The sequence below is a fragment of the Pristiophorus japonicus genome, chromosome 13, assembly GCF_044704955.1.
Source record: "Pristiophorus japonicus isolate sPriJap1 chromosome 13, sPriJap1.hap1, whole genome shotgun sequence".
Taxonomy (NCBI): domain Eukaryota; kingdom Metazoa; phylum Chordata; class Chondrichthyes; family Pristiophoridae; genus Pristiophorus; species Pristiophorus japonicus.
In genome coordinates this window covers 179,037,714-179,064,926 of record NC_091989.1, presented here as the reverse complement: position 1 = coordinate 179,064,926, position 27,213 = coordinate 179,037,714, and the positions used below count along the sequence as shown (strand labels likewise).

The window sequence follows — 27,213 nt, the reverse complement described above, 5'->3', positions numbered from 1 at the left end:
TTCCCAGAATTAGTTAACATTTTTTAAATTACTGTTTTTAAGCAAGCTCCATCACCTCCACTTCCCCCTCCAAGTCACACACCACCCTGACTTGGGGATATATAGGCTATTCTGTCATTGTGCCTGGGTCAAAATCCTGGAACTCCCTCCCTAACAGTGCTGTGCGAGCAACTCCACCATAAGGACGGCAGCGGTCCAAGAAAGTGGCTCACCACCACTTTCTCAAGGGCAGCTGTGGCTCAGTGGGTAGTGCTCTCACCTCTACGTCAGAAGGTTGTGGGTTCAAGCCCCACTCCAGAGACATAAAGCTTGAGGGAGTGCTGCACTGTCAGAGGTGCCGTCTTTCAGATGAGACGTTAAACTGAGGCGCTGTCTGCCCTCTCAGTTGGACATAAAAGATCCCATGGCACTATTTCAAAGATGAGCAGGAGAGATATCCCCGGTGTCCTGGCCAATGTTTATCCCTCAACCAACATAACAAAAACAGATTATCTGGTCATTATCACATTGCTGTTTGTGGGAACTTGCTGTGCGCAAGTTGGATGCTGTGTTTCCTACATTACAACAGTGACTACACTCCAAAAGTAGTTCATTGCCTTTGAGAGTCGGATGGTCATTAAATTCGCTATATATATGCAGTCTTTCTTTTTTTATGGGCAATAAATGCTGGCCGACATCCCATGAAAGAATAAAACAACAAGTTGGAAGGTGCTAAACATGTTTCCCTGGCTGCGGACCTGCGCTGGCTGAATATATGTTTGCAACATTGGAGGGGGGGTGGGAAGAAAAAAAAACCCTGGCCGCCGCGACTTATAGTCGCTGCAATACGACCAGTCTGGCTGTCTGCGCCAGCGCTGCCGCTTGGGTTCATTCGCAGCTCAAGTCAGCGCCGGACTCGCACTGTGCGCAGGAGACAGTGCAGCATTGCCAGCCACCCCTGCTGATCCAGGCAGCCTGCAGCCTGCAGCCGCCGCTTTCTTTGCCCATGGCTAACGAAGGGGTGGACAAGTGCGAGGAGACGGAGCATATGATCGAGAAGGACGCGCCCAAGGAGCGCGGCGGTGCGCTGGGGGACACCAAGGAGATCCGCGCCGTCCTCCTCTCCGCCTTCGGGGGTTTAAACAAGCTGAGAGTGGCGAAGAAAGCCATGCCCGAACCTCTGGAGGGAGAGGTGAAAATCCGAGTCAAGGCCTGGTTAAGTAGCAGCATTCACGCTCATCTGTAATAACTGCACTTCATCCACATACTGTGTGTACTTATAGCATCCAGCATTCTATACATTCACCATCTATATACTGTGTGTGCATGCTTAAAGACATATAGCATCCTATTGATTCACCACATATATACTGTGTGTGCCTATATCATCCAGCATCCTATACATTCACCACCTATACATTGTGCTTATAGCACCCAGCATCCCATAGATTCACCGCCTATATACTGTGCGTGTGCTTATAGAATCCAGCACCATATACATTTACAGTCTATATATACTGCGTGTGCTTATAGATATCTAGCATCCTATACATTCACCATCTGTATACGGCGTGTGCTTATAGCAACCAGTATCCTAGTGATTCGTCATCTATATACTGCGTGTGCTTATAGCATCCAGCGTCTTACACATTTGATAATGATATACTGTGTGTGCTTATAACATATTATACAATTGTCTAACTGTTATATGTAACAATGCAATTTATATATTTACCCATAAACGTGTAGTAATGAAATATTACATAAGATGTATATCATAAATATGTATAGTTACTGCTTATATAAGAATAAAACGTCTATATATTAACATAAAACATTTTGCAGAGCAAATATACTTTTAGTAGATTGATATAATATCCTATCGAAGACATTTTATTCACATATAAACATTTGGGTAGGGTTTGCCCCTTGTTAATATAAAATACCCTTTAGCTTCAATCATCGCATTTGCCGCTGTTTTTTTATTTATTTGAAGGGTGTCTCTCACATTTTGTACTCCGCTTTTGGTAACTAATGGAGTGACCTATTCTGATCCCGATCGATCCGCTGCTCCCGGATCAAACCCTGTGCGAGAAACATCAGCATCCTCCTGCCCCGGATCAGTCGGTGCACGATCGATACATTCAGCACTGGTCAGGAGGGACATATTTATATGGGGGGGTGGAGAGAAGGAAAGGCATCAGTCAGGCTGTGTAAATACAGTTGGAGGCTTTACAGTGCTAATTTGTGTTCATAATATTCGTTTCAAGGCATTGCAAGGTTTGATTTCTTTTGCAAAGTTGCAAGTTAATCTGATCGAAATGCGCCTGCATTAGTTCGTTTAAGCTTACGGTAACCTGTTGAAATCGTTTCAGAACCAGTAGTGTAACAAGGGAGGGGGATAAATCCGCATGAATGTGCCTGTTAGGAGAAATGCAAGCTATATTCCATATTACAGAGCGTTGCAGTGACGGGTCAGTGACTAGTGTAACTACTATACGTGTAAAAAACAAGGCGTGGTACTGAGGTGAAAAGGAGAGAGATGGGCGTGGGTTAGTTTGCAAGACCCAGAAGTCCCTTGATCATCTGTGTATGTGTGTGTGAGTGATTCTCAGTTGCTGGGAACATAGAATGGGATAGATGCCAGACACAGCTCTCCCAACCAGTCATCGAGATCACAGTTCACTAAAACTGCATCTTAAGCTGCTTTAATCAACTGATTCATTAAATACACCGGACACAACTTTTGGACAAAAGCAAAAGATTGCAGATGCTGGAAGTCTGAAATAATAACGGAAAATGCAGGCAACGCTCATACAGGCCAGGCTGCATCCGTGGAGAGAGAAAAACTCCGAGCCACATAAAGATGTATCCGGACCGGTGTCCAAAAACTTGCTCAAAGAGGTAAGTTTTAAGGAGGGTCTTAAAAGAGGAGAGCTAGGTAAAGAGGGGGAGAGGTTGGGTGGGGGTTGGGTAGAATTCCAGGGCTTAGGGTCTAGGCATCTGAAGGCATGGCCACCAATGAGTGCAGTAATTAAAATCGGTCGTTGTCAAGAGGCCAGAATTGGAGGAGCACAGAGATCTTGGATGGTTGTAGGGCTGGACAAGGTTACAGAGATAAGGAGGGGCAAGGTCATTTGAAAACCAGGATGAGAATTTTTAAGTTGAGGCATTGCCAGACTGGGGGGGAGCCAATATAGGTCAGCGGGCACAGGGGGTGATGGGTGAACGGGACTTGGTGCAAGTTAGGACATGGGCAGCAGAGTTTTGGATGAGCTGAAGTTTATGTAGGGTGAAAGATGGGAAGCCAGCCAGGAGACCGTTGGAATAGTCAAGTCTAGAGGTAACAAAGGCACGGATGAGAGTTTCAGCAGCATTAAGCAACTCATTTAAAGTATATCTGATAACACTGGCATTTTGCTTTGGGAGTTCGGAAAGGATTAGAATAGAATCATGGAATGTTCTAGCATATTTGGCCCGTCACGTCTGTCCAATGTTCTTCTCTCCATGAGCCACCTAGTCTAATCCAACTCTCCTGCTCGCTGCCCATGACCTTTAATATTACACTCCTGCAAGCAACCGTCTCATTCCTTTTAAAAATAATTCATGGGTGCTCCTTCAGTAACAGCTTGTGGCAGAGAATTGCACATTTTAACCACCCTCTGTGTAAAGAAGTTTTTTTCCAACCTCCCCTTTAATTCTTATGATTATTTTAAATCTGTACCATTTTCCAGATGGGTGGAATCCATCTATTGCTATCTACCCTATCATAACCCCTTCATGTTTTTGAAGATCTCTATCAGGTTACATCCCTTAACCTCTCAACTCCGATTTACATAAAAAAGGAATTTCTCATCTCTCTTTATAACTGTAACCTGGTAACACATTCTATTGATGTGCCTAGCCCATTGTTTTTAAATCCGTCCTATAATGATAAGCCCGAGAGCAGAAGATGGGGAACAGCATTACTGAAGCTGAGGCGATGGACAATTGTATAATTACAAACCACACCATTCTAAGTACCGTATTTTGTCTTGGAAGGGGTAATACTATTACATTTTAAATAGCGTTGCACTCAGTTTGACAAATGGTCGTTTAAAAGTAACAAATAATGGACTCTATTTTGTTGGTTTCTGCATTGATGTAAGGTTTTACCAAACCTCTAGTGACAGGTGCAGCAATAAGTCTGTTCCATTTGTGACTGTGTTTCTTGCAGTTGGGACTGGCAGCAGTAGGGTGGGGGATACAGAGCAATAGCATCTCAGGGAGGAATGTAGGACCAGGAGGAGGCCATTCAGCCCCTCGAGCCCATTTTGCCATACAGTTAGATCATGGCTGATCTGTGCTTTAACTCCATTTACCCACCTTTGCTTCATATGCCTTGATACCCTTACCTAACACTCTCGCCTCTGAGTCAGAAAGTTGTGGGTTCAAATCCCACTCCAGAGACTTGAGCACATAAATCTAGGCTGACACTCCCAGTGCAGTGCTGAGGGAGCGCTGCACTGTCGGAGGTGCCGTCTTTCGGATGAGACATTAAACCGAGACCCCATCTGCTCTCTCAGGTCGACGTAGAAGATCCCATGGCACTATTTCCAAGAAGGGCAGGCGAGTTATCTCTGGTGCCCTGGCCAATATTTATTCCTCAATCAACATAACAAATAAAACAGATTATCTGGACATTATCACATTGCTGTTTGTGGGAGCTTGCTGTGCGCAAATTGTCTGCCGCGTTTCCCACATTACAACAGTGACCACACTCCAAAAGTACTTCTTTGGCTGTAAAGTGCTTTGAGATGCCCACTGGTCGTGAAAGGCGCTATATAAATCCATATATTTTTTTAACGAAAATCTATCTATCTCAGTCTTGAAAGCATCAATTGACCCCCAGCATCCACAATCTTTTGGGGGGGGAGGATGGGGGGGCGGGGGGACAGAGTTCCAGATTTCCACTACCTTTTATGTGAAGAAATGCTTCCTAATTTCACTCCTGAATGACCTGGCTCTAATTTTAAGATATCGCCCACTACAAGGTGAAATTATCTCCCTGAACCCCAGTGCATTGTGAAAGGAACATTAAGATTGGGAGGAAGCCATTTAGCTCCTTGAGCCTGTTCCACCATTCAATTAGATCACAGCCGATCTTTACCTCAGCTCCATTTCCCCACCTTGGTTCCACATCCTTGAATACCCTTACCTGACAAAAATCTATCAATCTCAACATTGACATTTTAAATTGACCCCCAGCCACACCAGCTTTTATGGGGAGGGAGTTCCAGATTTCCTCTTCCCCCTTGTACCCATCTTTAAGCTGGGTAGTTGCACAAACATAGCGGAGCACTGTATAAAATGAAAGAAAAATGAACTCCATACCTGGAGTACTGCGCACAGTTTTGGTCTCCTTATTCAAGGAAGCATATACTTGCCTTGGAGGCGGTGCAACAAAGGTTCACCAGATTGATTCCTGGGTTGAGAGGGCTGTCCTATGATGAGAGATTGTGTAGAATGGACGTGTGCTCTCTGGCGTTTAGAAGAATGAGAGGTGACCCCATTGAAACATCCAAGATTCTGAAGGGGATTGAGAGGGTAGATGCTGGGAGGTTGTTTCCCCCGGGCTGGAGTGTCTAGAATTAGGGGACACAGTCTCAGGATAAGGGGTTGGCCATTTAAGACAAGGAGGAATTTCTTCACTCAGACGGTTGTGAATCTTTGGAGTTTGCTGCCCCAGAGGCCTGTGGATGCTGAGTCATTGAGAATATTCAGGGCTGAGATAGAGAGATTTGGACTCTAGGGGAATCAAGGGGTAAGGAGATTGGATGGGAAAGTGGAGTTATGGTCGATGATCAGCCATGATCTTATTGAAGATAAGATCATGATCTCAAGGGGCCGTATGGTCTACTCCTGTTCCTCTTATCTTCTTAAGGGAAGGGACAAAATGCTGAAGTTCTAATGCCACAATACACTGAAGCTCTGATGCCATGGAATGATAGAACAGGGGGTTCCATCCTACCAGTTCCAGTGCCAATCTCTACCATACAGATCCTGGGCATTGTATTATAGGGAGCGAGGGAGAACTAGAGGGAAAGTTCACTGGGCCCTTCGTCCAGTATTAACAGAGCTCTGGGCTGGGAGCATGTCACTTACTTGACTTTACACACAGAAAATTGTGCGTGACACTGAGGGGAGGGACTCACCTAAAAGCAGGAAGGGGTAGATAAACAAATACATCACGGGAGATAAAATGATTCCACTCAAGAGTTCAAGACCATCTTCTCAGCAGCCTCAGGCTTTATTCCCCAGTATTCTTTCCTACCCAAGCCTCCCCCAGCTCTTCCCACAATTAAGCCCCAATTTCATAGCTTTGTGCAGATTTTCCGCTATCTTCCCCCAGATCATCATAGGAACAGCAGTAGGCCATTCATCCCCTCAAGTCTGTCCCGCCATTCAGTTAGATCAGTATCTTAACTCAATTCCATATCCCGAAATACCCTTACCGAACAAAAATCTATCAATCTCAGTTTAAATTGAGTTTTTGGGGAAGAGTTTCAACTTTCTACTAACCTCATCAAGTTCATCAGAACCACCTTTTGCCCATTTGATCATCTACCAACCCAAATCGTCACCACGCAGTGACCCCTCCTAGACCCAATGCTTGCTGACACCCTCTCCTCTGGCTCTGTTACCGCCAGCCTGTTTTCAACACACACCCTCCTCCCCTTCCTTCGAATAGCCCGACCTTGACCCTCTTATCCTCTCCGACCACAGCTCTCACTTGAACCTCTCCTTTCTCTCTGAGGACCTCGGACATGTTGGTGCCATCCAGCTCTAGCATGGCCCCTTCAACTCTTAATAACCCCTGCCTGCTTTGCTACCTCTCCTTCCACCTGACCATTGGTGGACCATTGGTGGAAGAGCTTTAACCATTTAGGCCCCACATTCAGGAAGAACCTTCCTAAACCCCTCCCCTTCAGAAGCCTCCTCAAAACCTATTGTATTGACATTGCCTGCAGTCATCTCTCCCTAACCATTCTCCCACCACAACTTGGTGTACTCTTAATTTATTTCCCCCCTCAGGGAACCACTTCAGAACATTGTGTTACATTAAAGGCGATGTAGAAGTTTCAAGTTCCCTTATAGACTCTGACAGACCCTTTGTATTCTGCTGAATTCTAATTCTGACAAGTGGCCCTCACCTAAAAGGTTAACCTTTCTTTTTATCAGCTGTGACTGGGCCTGCTGTGCGTTTCCAGCAGTCTACAATTCAGTTCATACATTAGTAAGTAGTTTGGCTCCAGATGTTAGCTCTATTTTAATGATTTCTACCCCTGCCAACCAGAGCAAAGCAGGATTGATTCATTCAAAAATGCATGTGTTGAGAATCAAGATGCAATTACCGTTGGTGATTCAATCCACCTCTTCACAGATTAGATTCCTTTAACTGTTAACCCTTAACCCCTTGGACATGTTATTTGTTACGCCTGTGAAAGATACCATCACCTGACACAATTTTAGTAATGGAAGCAAGTTTTATAGGGTCTGCGGAAAGTATTGCAACTTGCTGAGCCTTCAGAAGTGATGCCCATCAATGCCAGTTTTGCCAATTGTAACTTGGAAACAAAAAGGTTAGCTTTAAAGTTTTCAAAAAGGGAGGTCAACCACGAAAACTAGGACATGCCAGCGACGCTCATGTTCAATGAACACATTTTTAAATATGTGCCAGGATGGTCTGTCGATTGAATTCTGTGCTCACTGACATGAGGATTGATGGTGCAGGAGACTTAACTATTTCCTTCTCCATGTCTAGTGAGAGTAACAGATTTTCATTCGAAGCATAGTGTAGGTGGAGTCACTTTGGGGCTGAGTTGGGTCCAAGATGACATAATTTGTCAATGGGAAATAGGAACCAGGCTGATAATCTGTGGCAGATTGGGTAATCTGATGTCTGAGTCAGGCACTCTACAGTACTCCTGGATGTGGGCCATTTAAGATGAGATGAGGAGAAACTTCTTCACTCAGTGGGTGATGAATCTTTGGAATTCTCTACCCCAGAGGGCTGTGGAGGCTCAGTCTTTAAGTATATTCATGAAATATTTTTGAATATTAAGGAAATCAATGGATATGGGGACAGTGCAGGAAAGTGGAGTTGAGGTAGAAGATTAGCCATGATCTTATTGAATGGCAGAGCAGGCTCGAGGGGTCAAATAGTCTACTCCTGCTCCGAATTTTTATGTTCTTATGACGATGGGTTTCTGCACTGGCCAGTTAACCAAAGGGAAAAAATGGTGCAGAACACGTGGCTTCGAGTCCTTTTAAACCATCCCAACAGCAGGCACCAACCTCATCCTTATTGCTGGATGGATGACGGTGCCCAATTGTTGCTGAATTCTGGGCTGGTTTGTGCAAACCCACTGCCAACTGTTCATCAGTGACCCTCGGAATTCATTTCACTTTGCACCGTTTGATTCTGAACCCATTCTGTTCTCAGGACACTGCCGTGTTACCACACAAGGTGGTTTATTGTCTTGCCTCCCGGGCAAAGCACCAGCAAGAGGTAAATGGACATCACCGGACGTGAGACTTGGCATTGGGTCTATCATTTTTTCTTCTGGCGGGAAAGCCCATCACTCAGCCCATGTTGATGCGTAATTGTTCTGGTGTCATCACCAGTTTTCAAGTCTACCCGGCAGTCTCAAAGGAGTGAATGTAGAACATGATGATCCAGTTTATTTGTGGAACCTAATCCCAGTGAAAGCAGATCCATGGTATGAATGGGGCATCACTCTGTCTGAGCTCAGAATCTTGGGGCTAAAAATTCGGTACATTTGCGCCTCCCAGCGCTAATGGGGTGTAAAATGCCTCACCGCCCAGGTGCAATGCTGGCAAACCACTCCCGCCATATTCGTCAGCAGTTTAATGGAGACGCTATGGTGTTGCCACAACATTTCATTTCTAAAATGTCCTGGCTCTAATTTTAAGGTTATGCCCCAATGTGCTGGATTCCCCCACCAGAGGAAATAGTTTCTTAGTACACATAAGAACATAAGAAATAGGAGCAGGAATAGGCCACCTGGCCCCTCGAGCCTGCTCCGCCATTAGATCATAGCTGACCTGTATTGGACTGTACAGCCACCTAAGAACTCATGTTAAGAGTGGAAGCAAGTCTTCCTCGATTCCGAAGGACTGCCTATGATGATGATGAGGCTGATCTGATCATGGACTCAGCTCTACTTCCCTGCCCGCTTCCAATAACCCTTTATTCCCTTATCGCTCAAAAATCTGTCTACTCTATTGAATCCCTTTACATCTCTCTCCACCTTCAAAAGCAACCTCAAGACCTACCTCTTTGACCATTGGGTGCCACCGCCCCGAATCTTCTCCTACTAATACTTGCCGTCTATTTCTCCTCTGCCTCGGGACATTCCCTGTCTTAAAGGACTTGCTTGCGTTGCTGGAGCTTGCGACACTAGGCTAGGAAAGGACTTCTCGAAAAACATCAAGCAAGTGGCTTGTTTAACTCACGGCTTGTGTAAAACATGTCGAGGAATTTCTAACAGTGAGTACCTCCTGCAGTGAAAATGGACAGTCGAGCAAAGCAGTGCAGGGAATCGACTGCTGCAGCAGGAAGTGAATCTTAATTGCATCATTACTACTGAAGATGAAACCGAGTCCTTGTCTGCATTAAAAAAACAGGCTGTCTGCACCAGCAACATCAAACAGCTATGAGCAAACACACATCAACTTGCATTTTATTTCCTTCAACACTGTTAACAAGCATTATTATTTACGAGGTAGTATATTTGGACAACAATGCAAGCACACAGAGGACAATGGCTATCTCCAACCGAATTACATAACAGGGGGTCTAATTGAAGGAGTATGTCTGAAACTGTCGGGAGAAATTACTAGCAGTGATATTATCTTATAAATGTTTAATGTACTTGTACCAAATGCACCTGATTTTGTTATTATAAAGGAGGGGGTTGGCAGTACTGTTAAAAGTGAGAGGAATTTGCTTTGAGTCCATTAACCATTGGCTGGAGCTAATTTCTACTCTTGTGCCAATCGCAAAACAATGGCTTACATTAGCCAAAATGACTTCTCCCAACTTCACTTACATTTTCTTGTTCCTGTGCCTGGGCGTATTGGTTTCCTAGAGTATTGCGTACAGTTTTGGTCTCCTTATTTAAGAAAGGGTATACTTGCATTGGAAGCCGTTCAGAGAAGGTTCACTAGGTTGATTCCTGAGATGAAGGAGTTGTCATATGAAGAAAGGTTGAGCAGGTTGGGCCTATACTCATTGGAGTTTAGAAGAATGAGAGGTGATCTTATTGAAACATATAAGATACTGAGGGGGCTCAACAAGCTAGACGCAGAGAGGATGTTTCCACGCGTGGGGGAATCTAGAATTAGGGGGAATAATTTAAGAATACGGGGTCACCCATTTAGAACTAGGATGAGGAGAAATTTCTTCTCTTGAATCAATGGAATTCTCTGCTTAAGAGAGCTGTGGAGTTTGCATCATTGAATATATTTAAGGTGGAGGGAGACAGATTTTTGAACGATATGGGAGTGAAGGGTTATGGAGAGCGGGCAGAGAAGTGGAGATGGGGCCAAGATCAGATCAACCACGATCTTATTGAATGGTGGAGCAGGCTTGAGGGGCCAAATGGCCTACTCCTGCTCCTATTTCTTATGTTCCTATGGTTTCGCTTTGGGTACAGAAAATGGAGGAGAATCAGATGGGTGAGATTGCGTATCTTCAAGGGAACGCTTCTGATTTCTCCCTATCTGTGGTACAGTGCTGGGACCCCAGCTATTTACAATATACATTAATGATTTAGACAAAGGAATTGAATGTAATATCTCCAAGTTTGCAAATGACTCTAAGCTGGGTGGCAGTGTGAGCTGTGAGGAGGATGCTAAGAGGCTGCAGGGTGATTTGGACAGGTTAGGTGAGTGGGCAAATGCATGGCAGATGCACTATTATAAATAAATGTGAGGTTATCCACTTTGGTGACAAAAACAGGAAGGCAGAATATTATCTGAATGGTGACAGATTAGGAAAAGGGGAGGTGCAATGAGACCTGGGTGTTATGGTACATCAGTCATTGAAAGTTGGCATGCAGATACAGCAGGCGGTGAAGAAGGCAAATGGCATGTTGGCCTTCATAGCGAGAGGATTTAAGTATAGGAGCAGGGAGGTCTTACTGCAGTTGTACAGGGCCTTGGTGAGGCCACACCTTGAATATTGTGTACAGTTTTGGTCTCCTAATCTGAGGAAAACATTCTTGCTATTGAAGGAGTGCAGCGAAGGTTCACCAGACTGATTTCCGGGATGGCAGGACTGACATATGAAGAAAGACTGGATCGACTAGGCTTATATTCAGTGGAATTTAGAAGAATGAGAGGGGATCTCATAGAAACATATAAAATTCTGACGGGATTGGACAGGTTAGATGCAGGAAGAATATTTCCGATGTCGGGGAAGTCCAGAACCAGGGGTCATAGTCTAAGGATAAGGGGTAAGCCATTTAGGACCGAGATGAGGAGAAACTTCTTCACTCAGAGAATTGTGAACCTGTGGAATTCTCTACCACAACAAGTTGTTGAGGCCAGTTCGTTAGATATATTCAAAAGGGAGTTAGATGTGGCCTTTACGGCTAAAGGGACCAAGGGGTATGGAGAGAAAGCAGGAATGAAGTTGCATGATCAGCCATGATCATATTGAATTGTGGTGCAGGCTGCAAGGGCCAAATGGCCTACTCCTGCACCTATTTTCTATGTTTCTATGTTTTCTATGTTACACAGGTGAGCCAAGAGAACCAGGCACAGAAACAGGAAAATCTGCCCCACACTATATATCGGGCAAAATATTTCAAGGAACTCCCCTGTCACCATTCGGGTCTTCCAAGCAGCGGGTAGCTTAGTGGAAAATTACAGGCTGTGTGTTTGAGATTTTCTGATAAGCCGGCCTCCTGTTTGAATATACACTAGGATATCTTTTGTCTTGCTCGCTTAATGGACCAATGCATTGCATGGTATGCATGCATCGCATGGTATAGATACACCGCAAGAAATGCCCAGCTTCAATCCCTGGCCAATGTTGAGTCAATGTACCTCAGACAGGGGATCGTTTGATGCAGTGTTCTTGGGATAGGGAAGGGGGCTCACTGGGAGTGGGGTTAGAGGCTGGGGGATCAGGAGAAGCAGACATAATTCTGCCCACTTTTAAAGTCGCACATTCTGTCCTCATTTTGGTATTCCTTTATGAATTCTAGGCCCACATTGATAATGGAAAGTGTCTTTGCAAACTTGTCACAGTGTAATTACAGTCTCCTGCCAGTGGTGATGCTGCAGCATCGGTGGGGAACCGAAGTAATTCCAACATGACAAATTGCACATGGCCAAATTTGGTTGGGAATATTTGACAGAAAGCGAGTGCAAATGTAGCACTTGTAATGTCTTATAGATATATCAATATTTAAAAAGCACTCTCATTTAAAATGATCAAAACAATGGGGCGGGTTTTCTGGTCTTTTGCATTCTGTTTTTCTCACCAGAGGGGCGGCAATGGCGGCAGTGGGTTCTTCTGGGCAGGCGGTTAAGCCTCTAGCGCCCCGTGGACGTTTTTGGGGGCCGGTTTTGTGGCGGCGCGGAGCAACACCACCTGGAAGAGCTGCGTCGGTGTGCAACGCCTCTGGTTCAGACACCGGCGCACCTGTTGGCTCTTGCCCGACCCGCCTGCCCAGCAGTGCGCCCCACACTGACTGCCTGTAAATAAGGGCGGTCCAAACTATACCGACTGCAGACGAGTAAGTAATACCATCCTAAGGTAAGTTTGATTGTTTTTTTTCTTTTAATTTTTTACGATTTATGTTGTGGTGGCGTAGGCGATGTATTGGGAATGTTTTTGTGGGTTTTTTTTCAGGGTTTTTTTTTTCTCCCGGCCCGGCTCTTTAGCTTGGGATTTTCCCATGCTAACGCCCTGAGAGAGGTGTAGAACACCTGCCTTAGCGCTGCGCTCCACACTCGGGGGCCCAGCTGCACAATTTTGATGACTGAGGTGCAAACTGTCACGGACGCAAATTTTACCGTCCCGCCGCCGTTACCGCCCCGAAATCATCAAAGCCGAAAATCCAGCCCAATTTAGTCTTTAAACCACAATAAATGTCCGGTCGCCCCGTGCAGAGTATATGAGAGACAATTTGTGCTCCAGTCGTAATTCTGCCAGGAATTTGTCCATGGATTTGTTTCAAAGTAACATTTGGGGATATATTTTATGAGTAAGTTTGTGACATGATATGTGGTAAGTGTAGCAGACTTGGGAGGAAAAGGGTGACTTTGGACCTATGGTTTCCAAAGCTCTCCACCACTGGGGCTTTCCTCACCTCATGTCTGGGTCTGCTGCAGACGAACCGATAGCGAATGATTGCGAGGATTATCGATAACTCCATTATCGATGTATCGTGCGACTACCATGATGGTAGAACGCGAACTAGATGGACCTTGGTCTTTTTACATCCAGCCAGTCCTATGTTCCCAAAGTGGAGGCAGACAATGCAACACATACATAAGAACACAGCAACAGGAGGAGGCCCCTCGAGTCTGTTCCGCCATTTAATTAGATCATGGCTGATCTATATCTTAATTCCATCAACCCGCCTTGGTTCCGTTTCCTGTAATACCGTCACCCAACAAAAATCAATAAATCTCAGTTTTGAAATTTTCACTTGACACCCCCCCCCAGCTTTTTGGGGGAGGGAGTTCCTGATTTACACTACCCTTTGTGTGAAGAAGTGCTTGCTGACATTACCCCTGAACGGCCCAGCCCTAATTTTAAGGTTGTGCCCTGTTGTTCTGGACACCTGAGATAATCATTTTTCTCTATCTACTCTTCAACTCCTTTTATCATCTTAAACACCTCAATTAGATCGCCCCTTAACCTTCGATATTCAAAGGAACACAAGCCTAGACTCATAACTTTAACCTTTTTAGCCCCGGCATCATTCTGGTGAATCGTGCTGCCCTCTCTAAGGCCAATATATCCTCCTGACGAATGATCCTCTGGAAAAAAATTTTTTCGTGTGCGGTCCCTTTAAATTGTTGCGCGGCCCATTCGAATTTTGCGCATGCGCGGTTTATACAATGCAAAAGCCGGTGAGTGGCCTGCCCGGGATCTCAGAGACACTGCCTATCCACGTGGCCACCCAGCTTCGAGGGAACATTGCTCCTGAGGTGCGGTGCCAGAACTCAATGCAGTGCTCCAGATAGGCTTGTAAAACATTCCATTTTGTCCATTAGCTTTTAGTGATTTGCACCTCTAAATATGGGGTTGGCCTATTAGGATTGAGACGAGGAGAAACTTCACTCAGAGGGTGGTGAATCTTTGGAATTCTCTACCCCAGCGGGCTGTTGAGGCTCAGTCTTTGAGTATATTCAAGACAGAGATCGATAGATTTTTGGATCTTAAGGGAATCAAGGGATATGGGGATAGTGCAGGAATGTGAAGTTGAGGTAGAAGATCAGCCATGATTTTATTGAACGGTGGAGCAGACTCGAGGGGCCGAATGGCCTACTCCTGCTCCTAATTCTTATGTTCCTTATGTTCCAAATCTCTCTGCTCATCCACAGTTTCTAGCTTCTCAAAATTTAGAAAAAACTTTGATCTATCTTTCATGGGACCTCACACTTTTGCATGTTGAACTCCATCTGCCATAGTTTTCCCCACTCACTTAATCTAGCACTGTTGCTGTGCTCCCATCCACACTATTTACTGTGCCATCTAACTTAGTGCCATCAGCAAATTTAGATATACGGCTCTCTGTTAATTCATCCAAGTTGTTTATAAATATAGGCGACAGGAAATTCATATTTGGTCAGTTGCTGGAATTCTGACTTGACAATTTTTTTTCCCAGTGGCTTGAATTTCATAGATTTGATGGTTCGACAAGGCAATATAGACAACCCACCCAAGACACCACTGGTTCCTGGCTTTGAGTGCTCTGGGATTGTGGAAGGTCTGGGAGATAATGCAAAAGGCTTTGAGGTAGGTATTGTCCTCTCTCCTTTATCAATATTGCTATCGTTGGTCCTCTGTGCTTTCCTCTCTTCTGAATTCCCATGTGCTCTTCCTCTCGCTTTGTATCCTCACTGTAATGTATGCACCTGTGAGTATGCTCACAGGTTTGTAGAGCTGTTTAGGGCGGTCGAGGGGGTCGTTCAGCCCGACTGCCTGCCTCTCTTCCGCGCCTACATCCGGGCCAGGGTGTCCCTGGAGATGGAGCACGCGGTGTCCACCGGTACGCTCGCGGCCTACCGCGAGAGATGGGTGCCGGAGGGACTGGAGTGCATCGTTACCCCCGGCAACCAAATTTTAATTTGATTTTATATTTTAAAGTTTAATTTGTTTTAATTGCCGGGTTTTAGTGTCCCCCGCCCCTATTATAGGGGGCACTTGGAAAAAAAAACTATGATTTTAGTGCCCAAAAAACCCCCCAAAAAACCCACAAAAATCACCAAAAAAAAAAGGGCCTTGCGAAATGTTTGTGGTGTCTCCCAGATCGGGGGACACTTGATCTAATGTTTTGTTTACTCAAAAGAGTTGTAGAGCTGTTTAGGGCGGTCGAGGGGGTCGTACAGCCCGACTGCCTGCCTGTCTTCCGCGACGATGCTCGCGCCAGGGTGTCCCTGGAGATGGAGCATACAGTGTCCACTGGTACGCTCGCGGCCTTCCGCGAGAGGTGGGCACCACAGGGACTGGAGTACATCATCACCCCCGGCAACCAAATTTTAATTTGATTTAAGTTTCCGTTAAAGTTTATTTGGAAATTTGTGGGTTCTAGTGCCCTTGCCAAAAGGGGCACTTGATTTTATGTTCTACTTAAAATAATTGTAGAGCTGTTGAGCTGGGAGCGGCTTAGCCTGTCACATGATGTTCACAAGACTCAATAAAACCCCAGCCAGTTGGGTTCAGGGGATCCACGATGTAGCAGATGGTTGTGAGCCCGGTGAATGAACTGGTAATGTGTAGTGTGATTGTTAAACCTTTGCTAATAAACCAACTAGATCTTAATAGCAATGTGTTGTTATGAATTCTTAAGCAAAGAACCCATGAAGCAAATACATTACAGTCACTTTGTCAAAATTCATCAAACCATTTCTTGCTTAAGTCATCCTTTCCAAGGTGCTCAAAACGGTGAAATTCCTGACCTCCCTCAGTCTTCACTTTCTCTTGTAAGATTTAAACCTTAAGCTTGACATCACCCGACCATGGCCTGTTGACTGACGCATGCCGGTGAACACATAACCCTAACCCTAACCCTAACCTGCAACCTTTTCTTCTTGGGCTCTCATCTTCCGAGACCCCCTCCATCCCCTCTCCTCCTCTTCCTATCATTTCCCCTCCTCCCCTTTCTAATCCTCTCCCTCGCCCCTTCCTTCACTACCTCTCTTCTCCTCCTCCTCCTTCTCCCTCCTCCATCTTGGTCCAATGATTCCCTTGCCACCTTATTCTGTTTCACCTGAAGATAGACTTTGCCCTTGACTGCCCCGTGGGCAGTGACACAGAACATCAACCGATGTAGTTAAAAAAAATTTAACCACACTCAGACAAACATTACATGTACAGGAATATTGTCAGTACATTTTCTAATTAACAAAACCACAGCTGCACACTTCAATATAGTGGCGAAGTCATCCAAATATTTGCATGAAAAATGTCGCCTAACAAGCAGCTCAGTGTTTTGGGAGAAAATTAACAACAAGAACAATTTGCATTTAAGCAGCGCCTTTAATGTACATCCCAAGGGCCTTAACAAGAGCATTATCAAACAAACAAATTGACATCGAGCCAAAGAAGGAGACATTAGGACTAGGTGTCTAAAAGCTTGGTTGGTTTTAAGCAGCATCTTAAAGGAGCGGAGAGAGGTGGAGAGGTGGAGGTTTGGGGAGGGAATTCCAGAGCTTAGGGCCTAGGTAGCTGAAAGCAGATCACCCCCTCCACCTCCCCCCAGCTCCCCCCAACCCCCCCACCTTCCCCCCATCCCCCACCCCCCCACCTCCCTCACCCCCCCCGCAGCACCCTCCCATAGAAACATAGAAACATAGAAAATAGGTGCAGGAGTAGGCCATTCGGCCCTTCTAGCCTGCACCACCATTCAATGAGTTCATGGCTGAACATGCAACTTCAGTACCCCATTCCTGCTTTCTCACCATACCCCTTGATTCCCCTAGTAGTAAGGACTTCATCTAACTCCTTTTTGAATATATTTAGTGAATTGGCCTCAACAACTTTCTGTGGTAGAGAATTCCACAGGTTCACCACTCTGGGTGAAGAAATTCCTCCTCATCTCGGTCCTAAATGGCTTCCCCCTTATCCTTAGACTGTGTCCCCTGGTTCTGGACTTCCCCAACATTGGGAACATTCTTCCTGCATCTAACCTGTCTAACCTCGTCAGAATTTTAAACATTTATATGAGGTCCCCTCTCATTCTTCTGAACACCAGTGAATACAAGCCCAGTTGATCCAGTCTTTCTTGATAGGTCAGTCCCGCCATCCCGGGAATCAGTCTGGTGAACCTTCGCTGCACTCCCTCAATAGCAAGAATGTCCTTCCTCAGGTTAGGAGACCAAAACTGTACACAATACTCCAGGTGTGGCCTCACCAAGGCCCTGTACAACTGTAGCAACACCTCCCTGCCCCTGTACTCAAATCCCCTCGCTATGAAGGCCAACATGCCATTTGCTTTCTTAACCGCCTGTTGTACCTGCATGCCAACCTTCAATGACTGATGTACCATGACACCCAGGTCTCTTTGCACCTCCCCGTTTCCTAATCTGTCACCATTCAGATAATAGTCTGTCTCTCTGTTTTTACCACCAAAGTGGATAACCTCACATTTATCCACATTATACTTCATCTGCCATGCATTTGCCCACTCACCTAACCTATCCAAGTCGCTCTGCAGCCTCACAGCATCCTCCTCGCAGCTCACACTGCCACCCAACTTAGTGTCATCCGCAAATTTGGAGATACTACGTTTAATCCCCTCGTCTAAATCATTAATGTACAGTGTAAACAGCTGGGGCCCCAGCACAGAACCTTGCGGTACCCCACTAGTCACTGCCTGCCATTCTGAAAAGTCCCCATTTACTCCTACTCTTTGCTTCCTGTCTGACAACCAGTTCTCAATCCATGTCAGCACACTACCCCCAATCCCATGTGCTTTAACTTTGCACATTAATCTCTTGTGTGGGACCTTGTCGAAAGCCTTCTGAAAGTCCAAATATACCACATCAACTGGTTCTCCCTTGTCCACTCTACTGGAAACATCCTCAAAAAATTCCAGAAGATTTGTCAAGCATGATTTCCCTTTCACAAATCCATGCTGACTTGGACCTATCATATCACCTCTTTCCAAATGCACTGCCATGACATCCTTAATAATTGATTCCATCATTTTACCCACTACCGATGTCAGGCTGACCGGTCTATAATTCCCTGTTTTCTCTCTTCCTCCTTTTTTAAAAAGTGGGGTTACATTGGCTACCCTCCACTCCATAGGAACTGATCCAGAGTCAATGGAATGTTGGAAAATGACTGTCAATGCATCCACTATTTCCAAGGCCACCTCCTTAAGTACTCTGGGATGCAGTCCATCAGGCCCTGGGGATTTATCGGCCTTCAATCCCATCAATTTCCCCAACACAATTTCCCGACTAATAAGGATTTCCCTCAGTTCCTCCTCCTTACTAGACCCTCCGACCCCTTTTATATCCGGAAGGTTGTTTGTGTCCTCCTCAGTGAATACCGAACCAAAGTACTTGTTCAATTGGTCCGCCATTTCTTTGTTCCCCGTTATGACTTCCCCTGATTCTGACTGCAGGGGACCTACGTTTGTCTTTACTAACCTTTTTCTCTTTACATATCTATAGAAACTTTTGCAATCCGTCTTAATGTTCCTTGCAAGCTTCTTCTCGTACTCCATTTTCTCTGCCCTAATCAAACCCTTTGTCCTCCTCTGCTGAGTTCTAAATTTCTCCCAGTCCCCGGGTTCGCTGCTATTTCTGGCCAATTTGTATCTCCCCCACCTCCCCCCACCCCACCCCCCGCACCCTTCCATCTCCCCCATCTCCCCCCACTCCCCCCCGCCCCTCCCACTCCTCCCACTCGCCCCAACACCACCACGCCCCCCCACCAGTATTAAAATAATTAAGAGCCAAGAGCCCAGCATTTCATAGAATTTTACAGCACAGACACAGGCCATTCGGTCCGACAGGTCTATGCCGATTGTTTATGCTCCACACAAACTCCTCCCATCCTACTTCATCTAATCCCATCAATATCCTTTCTCCCTCATGAACTTATCCAGCTTCCCCTTAAATGCATCTACGCTATTCGCCTCACCCACTCCTTGTGGTAGCGAATTCCAGATTCTCACCACTCTCTGGGTAAAGAAGTTTCTCCTGAATTCCCGATTGGATTTAGTGACTATTTTATATTTATGGCCTCTAGTTCTGGTTTCGCCCGCAAGTGAAAACATCTTCTCTACATCTACCCTATCAAACCTTTTCATGATCTTTAAAACCTCTATCAGGCCACGCCTCAGACTTCTCTTTTCTAAAGAAACGAGCCCCAGCCTGTTCAGTCTTCTGATATGTATAACCTCTCCGTTCTGGTATCATCCTAGTAAATATTTTTTGCACCACCTGTGGTGCCTTTTTATAATATGGAGATCAGGGGGCCGAAATTGCCCCTCCCGCTAAGGTCTCTAACCGTCAGAAAGCAGCGGCCACGGGGCGGCGTGGAATGGCCGCCCACTCTCCGTGGAGGGGCCACCATTTTAGAAATTGCGCTTCCTCAGGAGGCGGAGCGATGTTTGGGACAGCTCCGCCCATTTTCCCACCACGGCGTGCACGCGCCGACCCCTTACCGACCCCCTCGCGAAATTGCCCCTTACCGGAAATTGCCCCGCGGGATTGGCACCGGCTGGTGCCTCCAACAGCTTTTGTTGTCGGTGCACTCTGTGAAATGGCAGCACGGCGGCCATTGAAGGGGAGGGCGCACTGCCGCGGCTGCCATGTTATTTTTATTTGTGGCCAACTGCCAGGTCAGCCCCGGTGATTATGCCCCCGGGCTCGGTCGGGCCGCCAACAGGCAGCCTGGCACCCCGCCACCCCCCCCCCCCCCCCCCCCCCTCGTGGGTGCCAGACTGCTGGCCTGGCCGAAACCCTCCCTGGTGGCCCAGTGTTTACCACTGAAGTGGGTGCAGAGTTCGCAGCGGCCCTCCCCTTTAGCTGAAAGGGGGAGACGCTGTGACACATCAGCACGGCGCTGGTGACTGATTGAGGCGGCAGACCCACTGCCGGGTCACTTTCACCTCGCACCCGACCGGAACACCGCACCACGGAGAAAACAAAAACTCAAAGTGATGAATTTCTCCGGTATCTCCGCCCCATGGACACGGACTAAAATCTGGGTAGGTGCGCCCCGTTTCGGGCAGTGGCCAATTTCTACCCTCAGAACTGTTCCCTTTACTCCAAGCGTGGTCTTAACCAAGGTTCTGTACAAGTTTAACATACCTTCTCTGCTTTTCAATTCTATCCCACTCAAAGACTGAACCCCAGTGCCTTGTTGGCTTTTTTTTTAATGGCCGTATGAATCTGTGTCGGTACTTTGGGATTTGTTTATCTGTACTCTCGGATCACTCTGTTCCTCTACCCCGTTCAGACACTTATTTTACAAGGAGTATGTGGCCTTACTCTTCCGACCAGAATGTATTACTTCACACGTCGCTATTGAAGTTCACTTGCCAATTACACGCCCATTCTGCAAGTTTATTCATGTCTTCTTGTATTTTGTCGCCGTCCTCCTCTGTATGAACTACCCACCGCCACCCCTCCCCCAATTTAGTGGCATCCGCAAATTTTGTAATTGTACCTCCGATTCCCGAGCCCAAATTGTTCATGTAAATGGTAAGCAGCAGTGGTCCCAGCACCGATCCTTGTGGAATACCACTTTCTACCGTGTGTCAGTCTGGGTAACTATCTTTAGAAGAATGAGAGGTGGTCTCATTGAAACATACAAAATTCTTACAGGGCTAGACAGGGTAGATGCAGGGGGAATGTTTCCTCTGGCTCGGGAGTCTAGAACCAGGAGCCATAGTCTCAGAATAAGGGGTTGGCCATTTAGGACTGAGATGAGAAGAAATTTCTTCACTCAGAGGGTGGTAAATCTTTGGAATTCTCTACCCCAGAAGCTGTGGGGGCTGAGTCTTTGAGTATATTCAAGACAAGGATCGATAGATTTTTGAATATTAAGGGAATCAATGGATATGGGGTCAGTGCAGGAAAGTGGAGTTGAGGTAGAAGATTAGCCATGATCTTGTTGAATGGCGGAGCAGGCTCGAGAGGCCAAATGGCCTACTCCTGCTCCTATTTCTTATGTTCTTATGTTTAAGTCCGACTCTCTATTTTTTGTTTTGGAGCCAGTAATTGGTGAGCTTTCCTTTCACACCCTGCCAAACAATTGGATACCAAAGGGCCAAAGTTTCACAGATTGGTAGTCAGGAGTCATGACAACAAACCTGCAAACCACATGCTAGCGTTAGTTTCCTGATCCCAGCTGGGGTTTCAGTAAAGGAGGGTGGAACAGGGTTGCTAACATCAGGGGAATGTTTGGAATGATTTTTATGGTGGATCCCCCAGGTTTGATTGCTAGTGTGTGTTGAGTTTAATGATCTCAGTGAGTGTAGTATTATGATTGACTAGCCTAGGGGTGTTGAGGGCAATGTGAAGAAAAAAAAAATCATTAGCCACTCCTGATCACTTTGCCCATTGAGCTCTTCAGCAAGCTGCATGTGTGTGGCCATCAGGTGAAGACAGGACTAAGCTCCTCTGTGATGCCTTCACTGGTGGAATAAGCTGCCAATACTCACCATTTAGCATCTCAAGTGACGAATGGCCACTGGGACAAGTTATAAGGTGGATGCAATGGATTCCATGGCATTATTCGGAGGAGAGAAGGAAGTTCTTCCAGTCTTCCGAACAACTTTCCTCCTTCAGTACTGTACTGCGTACAGTTTAGGTCTCTGTATTTACGAAAGGATATACTTGCTTTGGAGGTTGTTCAGAGAAGGTTCACTAGGTTGATTCCAGAGATGAGGGGGGTTGACTTATGAGGATAGGTTGAGGAGGTTGGGCCTAAACTCATTGGAGTTCAGAAGAATTCAGAAGAATGAGAGGTGATCTTATCGAAACATATAAGTTAATGAGGGGCTCGACAAGGTGGATGCAGAGAGGATGTTTCCATTCATCGGGGAAACTAAAACTAGGGGACATAGTCTCAGAGTAAGGGGCCGCCCATTTAAAACTCAGATGAGGAGGAATTTCTTCTCTGAGAGTTGTAAATCTGTGGAATTCTCTGTCCCAGAGAGCTGTGGAGGCTGGGTCATTGAATATATTTAAGGCGGAGCTCGACAGATTTTTGACTGATAAGGGAATAAAGGGTTTTGGGGAGTGGGCAGGGAAGTGGAGTTGAGTCCATGATCAGATCAGCCATGATCAGATCAGCCATGATTAAATGACGGAGCAGGCTCGAGGCTAGGTGGCCTACTCCTGCTCCTATTTCTTATGTTCCTATGTTCCTATGTTCAACCAACACCACCAACATTAACTGGCCATTTATCTCATTGCTCTTTATTGCCTACATAACAGCAATTGTGCCAAAGTAATTCAATGGATCTGAGGTGTTTTGGGTTACCCTGAGGACATGATATGGTGCTATATTGGGCAGTTTAATAGCTATTAGCCTTGGTTCAGTGGGCGGGTTCTTGTCTCTGAGTCAGAAGGTCCTGGGTCCAAGTCCTATTCCAGAGACTTAAGCACAAAATCTCGCCTGACATGTGGTACTGAGGGAATGCTGCATTGTCTGAGATGCCCTTGTTCAACAACAACAACTTGTATTTATATAGCGCCTTTAAAATAATATAAAGCCTGAAGGTGCCTCAAGTACTGTTACAAGACAAAACAAATAAATTTGACACCGAGCCACAGAAGGAGAAATTACGGCAGGTGACCAAAAGCTTGGTCAAAGAGGTAGGTTTTGAGGATCATCTTAAAGGAGGAAAGAGAGGCGGAGAGGTTTAAGAAGGGATTTCCAGAGCTTGGGGCCCAGGCAGCTGAAGGAACGGCCACTAATGGTTGAGCAGTTATAATCAATGATGCACAGGATGGCAGAGTTTGAGGAGCGCAGATATCTTGGGGGGGCTGGGCACAAATTGGCTGCCACGTTTCCTGCATTACAACAGTGACTATACTTCAGAGGCAGCTAATTGGCTATGAAGCACATTGGGATGTCCACGAAGATGCGAAAGGCGCTATATAAATGCAAGATTTGTGTTTTTCTTGAAATAGTTGCCAGTTCTTTCGAGCGTCCAGTGTAGATGGAACTTTGTGCCAGTGTGAAACCATGTCATCAGGAAACGATGGGCAAATGTTGAGGGATGGTGGAGGGTAAAGCAGACATTTCTCTGTCACGTTTGTGCTTACATTGGAGGGTAACAAAGTGTCCCGCATTGTTGCTGTCAGCTCTCTTCTGTTGCTTTTTCCTGTTTCAGATCGGAGACCGGGTCATGGCGTTTGTCAATTACAGTGCCTGGGGCGAAGTGGTCTGCACTCCGATGGAGTTTGTGTACAAGATCCCAGATGATATGGGGTTCGCAGAAGCTGCAGCTTTCCCCATGAACTTTGTGACTGCCTACATGATGCTGTTCGAAGTGGCAAACCTTCGAGAAGGAATGTCAGTGCTGCTCCATTCAGCTGGCGGAGGAGTGGTAATTATATTCCACATTCATTATTTTGGTTGAACTCTCTTCTGGCTTACTGAGACAGTTCCATCACTGACCGGCTATAGCTTCAGCTTTGGGTGAGGGTGTAAAATGGGCCCTATTAATTCAGCCGCCTGTTACACAATCCATTGAACTCAATATAATGAGAATGGGGAGAGATGTCTAACAGGAGCTGAATCCATATCACCCATGTGACACGATCGCCCAAAGTCAGAATGACCCCCACTGAGTCGAAACAGATTGAGGGATACCTCAGCGTGAACGAGAATACCCTCAGACCTTGACGCCAGGGCCCAGAAATCCGGGTCATAGGACTGAGATGAGAAGAAACTTCTTCACTCAAAGAATTTTGAACCTGTGGAATTCTCGACCACAGAAAGTTGTTGAGGCCAGTTCGTTAGATATATTCAAAAGATGTGGTCCTTACGGCTAAAGGGATCAAGGGGTATGGAGAGAAAGCAGGAATGGGTTACTGAAGTTGCATGATCAGCCATGATCATATTGCATGGTGGTGCAGGCTCGAAGGGCCGAATGGCCTACTCCTGCACCTATTTTCTACGTTTCTATGTTTCTATTTGCGCCTCCCATTTAACGGGGCGCAAACAACTTTTCGCCCGGGCGTGGCGTGGCTAATGACTCCCGCTAAATTCGGCGGGAGTTTAGCGGCAGCGGTAACCCGTAGCGCCCCGCTGTGCTGTACTGGCGATGCTGATGTCATCGCCGTGTGCAGCACCCCAGACCCTACATTGGGTATCGCCCCCTAAAGCTGCGCCGGGCGATGACAGCGACAGCTGCAGGGGGCGTGTACTGGACGGCTGGCCGCTCGCGGGGTGTTAGTTAAAGGGGAGGTGCGCTGCTGTTAAAATTAAAAAAAAAATTAACGGGTTTTTTTTGCGTGCTCCGTTTGCGCTTTGAACATGGGGTCTGTGCAGCGATTGGTCAGCCTGGCACATTGCTTGAGTGCCAGGCTGATAGCACGGTTGCCCCGCTCCCCGGTGGTCCAGGGTAGGACCCTCTTCATCACTGCAGATTTTGCAGTTTGGGCCGTTCCCTTTACTTCAGGGCAGAGCCCCTCCTACACGGCAGTGCTACCCAGCCCAGTGCGTAGCACCCCGCTCCTACTCCCGCTCCAGAAAGGAATTGGAGCGCTTGATTTCGCACTCCACTTCCTTTTGGGGGTGGGAACCCCAATTTCTCGCAAGAGGTGAAACTTGTACACCTGGTGCACAGCCTTGAGAGTGCTACCGCTCCACCAAACAGGGCGCTCCCAAAATTTCCCCCGCAGAACCGTTAAAATTAATGTATGCACCACCATAAATTTTCACCCTTAGTGCCCCCCGCGGGCAATGCTGCAAGCTGGGATTGTGTATCAGAAATTCCAGTCCATGCCTGAATCGTGGCCACCATGTTTATCCATGCTACCTTTTTAATGGATAGAAAATCGTGCGCGCCAATGAATCAGTTAAAAGGCCAGATATCTTAATGAGCCTTCTCTTGAGTGTGAAGCTCTTCACTGGGAGAGCTACAAGATGATGATTTATCCTGCTGTCTCACTCATGAATGGTTTCATGGCTATGTGGAGAAACTAAGCGAAGTGAGATTGCTCTCCTTAGACCAGAGAAGGTTAAGGGGTGATTTACGAGAGGTGTTCAAAATCGTGACAGCTTTTGATAGAGTAAAGAAGGAGAAACTGTTCATTTGGAATCCCCAGCCTCGGACTGTGAGAAACCATGGAATGTCCCAAGACTCGTGCCACTCTGGAAAAGGCCTGGCACCTCAATGGGCAGCACCTGCACCTCCTCCAGAGTGAGTACAACAGTGGGGACTTCATCCATCCCCTCCCCCTGCCCCTCACTCTCACCCTCTCCCTCGCCCCCATGCTCTTGGTCTGGAAGGTGGGATTGGAAGAAGTTCTCCTCTTCAGGCTCGTCCGCGTGTGGATCTTCTTCTGCATCGGCTTCACCTCGTCGGGGTTGGCCTCACGTTCTGCAAAATATAACACAACAGACAAATGGTTAGCAGCAGAGCAGGGGGCAGGGTGGCATGAGTAGGCACACGCAGCGCAGTCAGCAGGCTCATTTGAAGGACCACGGTGAACGATAGCACATTGCATCAACCGTAGCTGACGGAGATATCTCCATGAACCGAAACATGGCTAGCCCGCACAGTACTTAACATTAACAAAGCCAGACTGTGGAATTTTCAGGACTTACCCTCTCCCTCAAGTATGGGCCCAGCTGGTGCAATGGTGGATGCTTTTCTCCAGGTAGGACCCATCAAAGCAGCGACCCTCTCTTCCAAGGGTATCAGTGGGTGCAGGTTTACCGGACCGCCTCCTGTTCGAGTCCTTTCCCTTTTGTTGTGTGCCACCTTCCTCTGCAAAGATGATAATATAACTTTTTAGAGAGGGTGCCTTTCTGCTGGGTGGAACATATACAGATGGTCACATAGGGAGAGAGAGGCCGGGGGGAGAGGGAGAGAGGCCGGGGGGAGAGAGAGAGAGAGAGGGACAGAGAGGGACAGAGGGCAGAGCACCCCAGGAGACAGCAAGGGTCAGCCAAAGTGCCTTACCCCAGTCCAAGTACATCCCTCCCCCAGTTAAAGTGCCTGGAGTAAAAATAAAACGGGGAAGGTGGCTCAACCATGGTTAACAAGGGAAATTAAGGATAGTGTTAAAACCAAGGAAGAGGCATATAAATTGGCTAGAAAAAGCAACAAACCTGAGGACTGGGAGAAATTTAGAATTCAACAGAGGAGGACTAAGGTTTTAATTAAGAGGGGGAAAATAGAGTACGAGAGGAAGCTTGCAGGGAACATAAAAACTGACTGCAAAAGCTTCTATAAATATGTGAAGAGAAAAAGATTAGTGAAGACAAACGTAGGTCCCTTGCAGTCGGATTCAGGTGAATTTATAATGGGGAATAAAGAAATGGCAGACCAATTGAACAAATACTTCGGTTCTGTCTTCATGAAGGAAGACACAAATAACCTTCCGAATGTACTAGGGGACAGTGGGTCTAGTTAGAAGGAGGAACTGAAGGATATCCTTATTGTGTTCGGGAAATTGATGGGATTGAAGGCCGATAAATCCCAGAAGTGGCCCTAGAAATAATGGATGCATTGGTGATCATTTTCTAACAGTCTATCGACTCTGGATCGGTTCCTATGGACTGGAGGGTAGCTAATGTAACACCACTTTTTAAAAAAGGAGGGAGAGAGAGAAAACGGATAATTATAGACCGGTTAGCCTGACATCAATAGTGGGGAAAATGTTAGAATCAATCATTAAGGATGAAATAGCAGCGCATTTGGAAAGCAGTGACAGGATCGCTCCAAGTCAGCATGGATTTATGAAAGGGAAATCATGCTTGACGAATCTTCTGGAATT

At 46.4% G+C, this 27,213-nt stretch overlaps 1 protein-coding gene across 2 annotated transcripts in view; it reads left to right on the top strand.

Moving 5' to 3' along the window:
* Positions 1–890: 890 nt before the first annotated feature.
* vat1l (vesicle amine transport 1-like) overlaps positions 891–27,213 on the top strand; it is a 226,629-nt gene continuing 200,306 nt past the window's right edge. Inside the window, exons 1-3 of one of the 2 annotated variants that reach the window (XM_070897034.1) lie at positions 891–1,194; positions 14,896–15,025; positions 23,595–23,810. In XM_070897034.1, coding sequence (XP_070753135.1) covers positions 986–1,194; positions 14,896–15,025; positions 23,595–23,810 — 555 coding nt within the window. In that variant the 5' untranslated portion in view covers positions 891–985. The remainder of the gene's footprint in view (positions 1,195–14,895; positions 15,026–23,594; positions 23,811–27,213) is intronic. The other variant, XM_070897033.1, reaches the window with a different exon arrangement.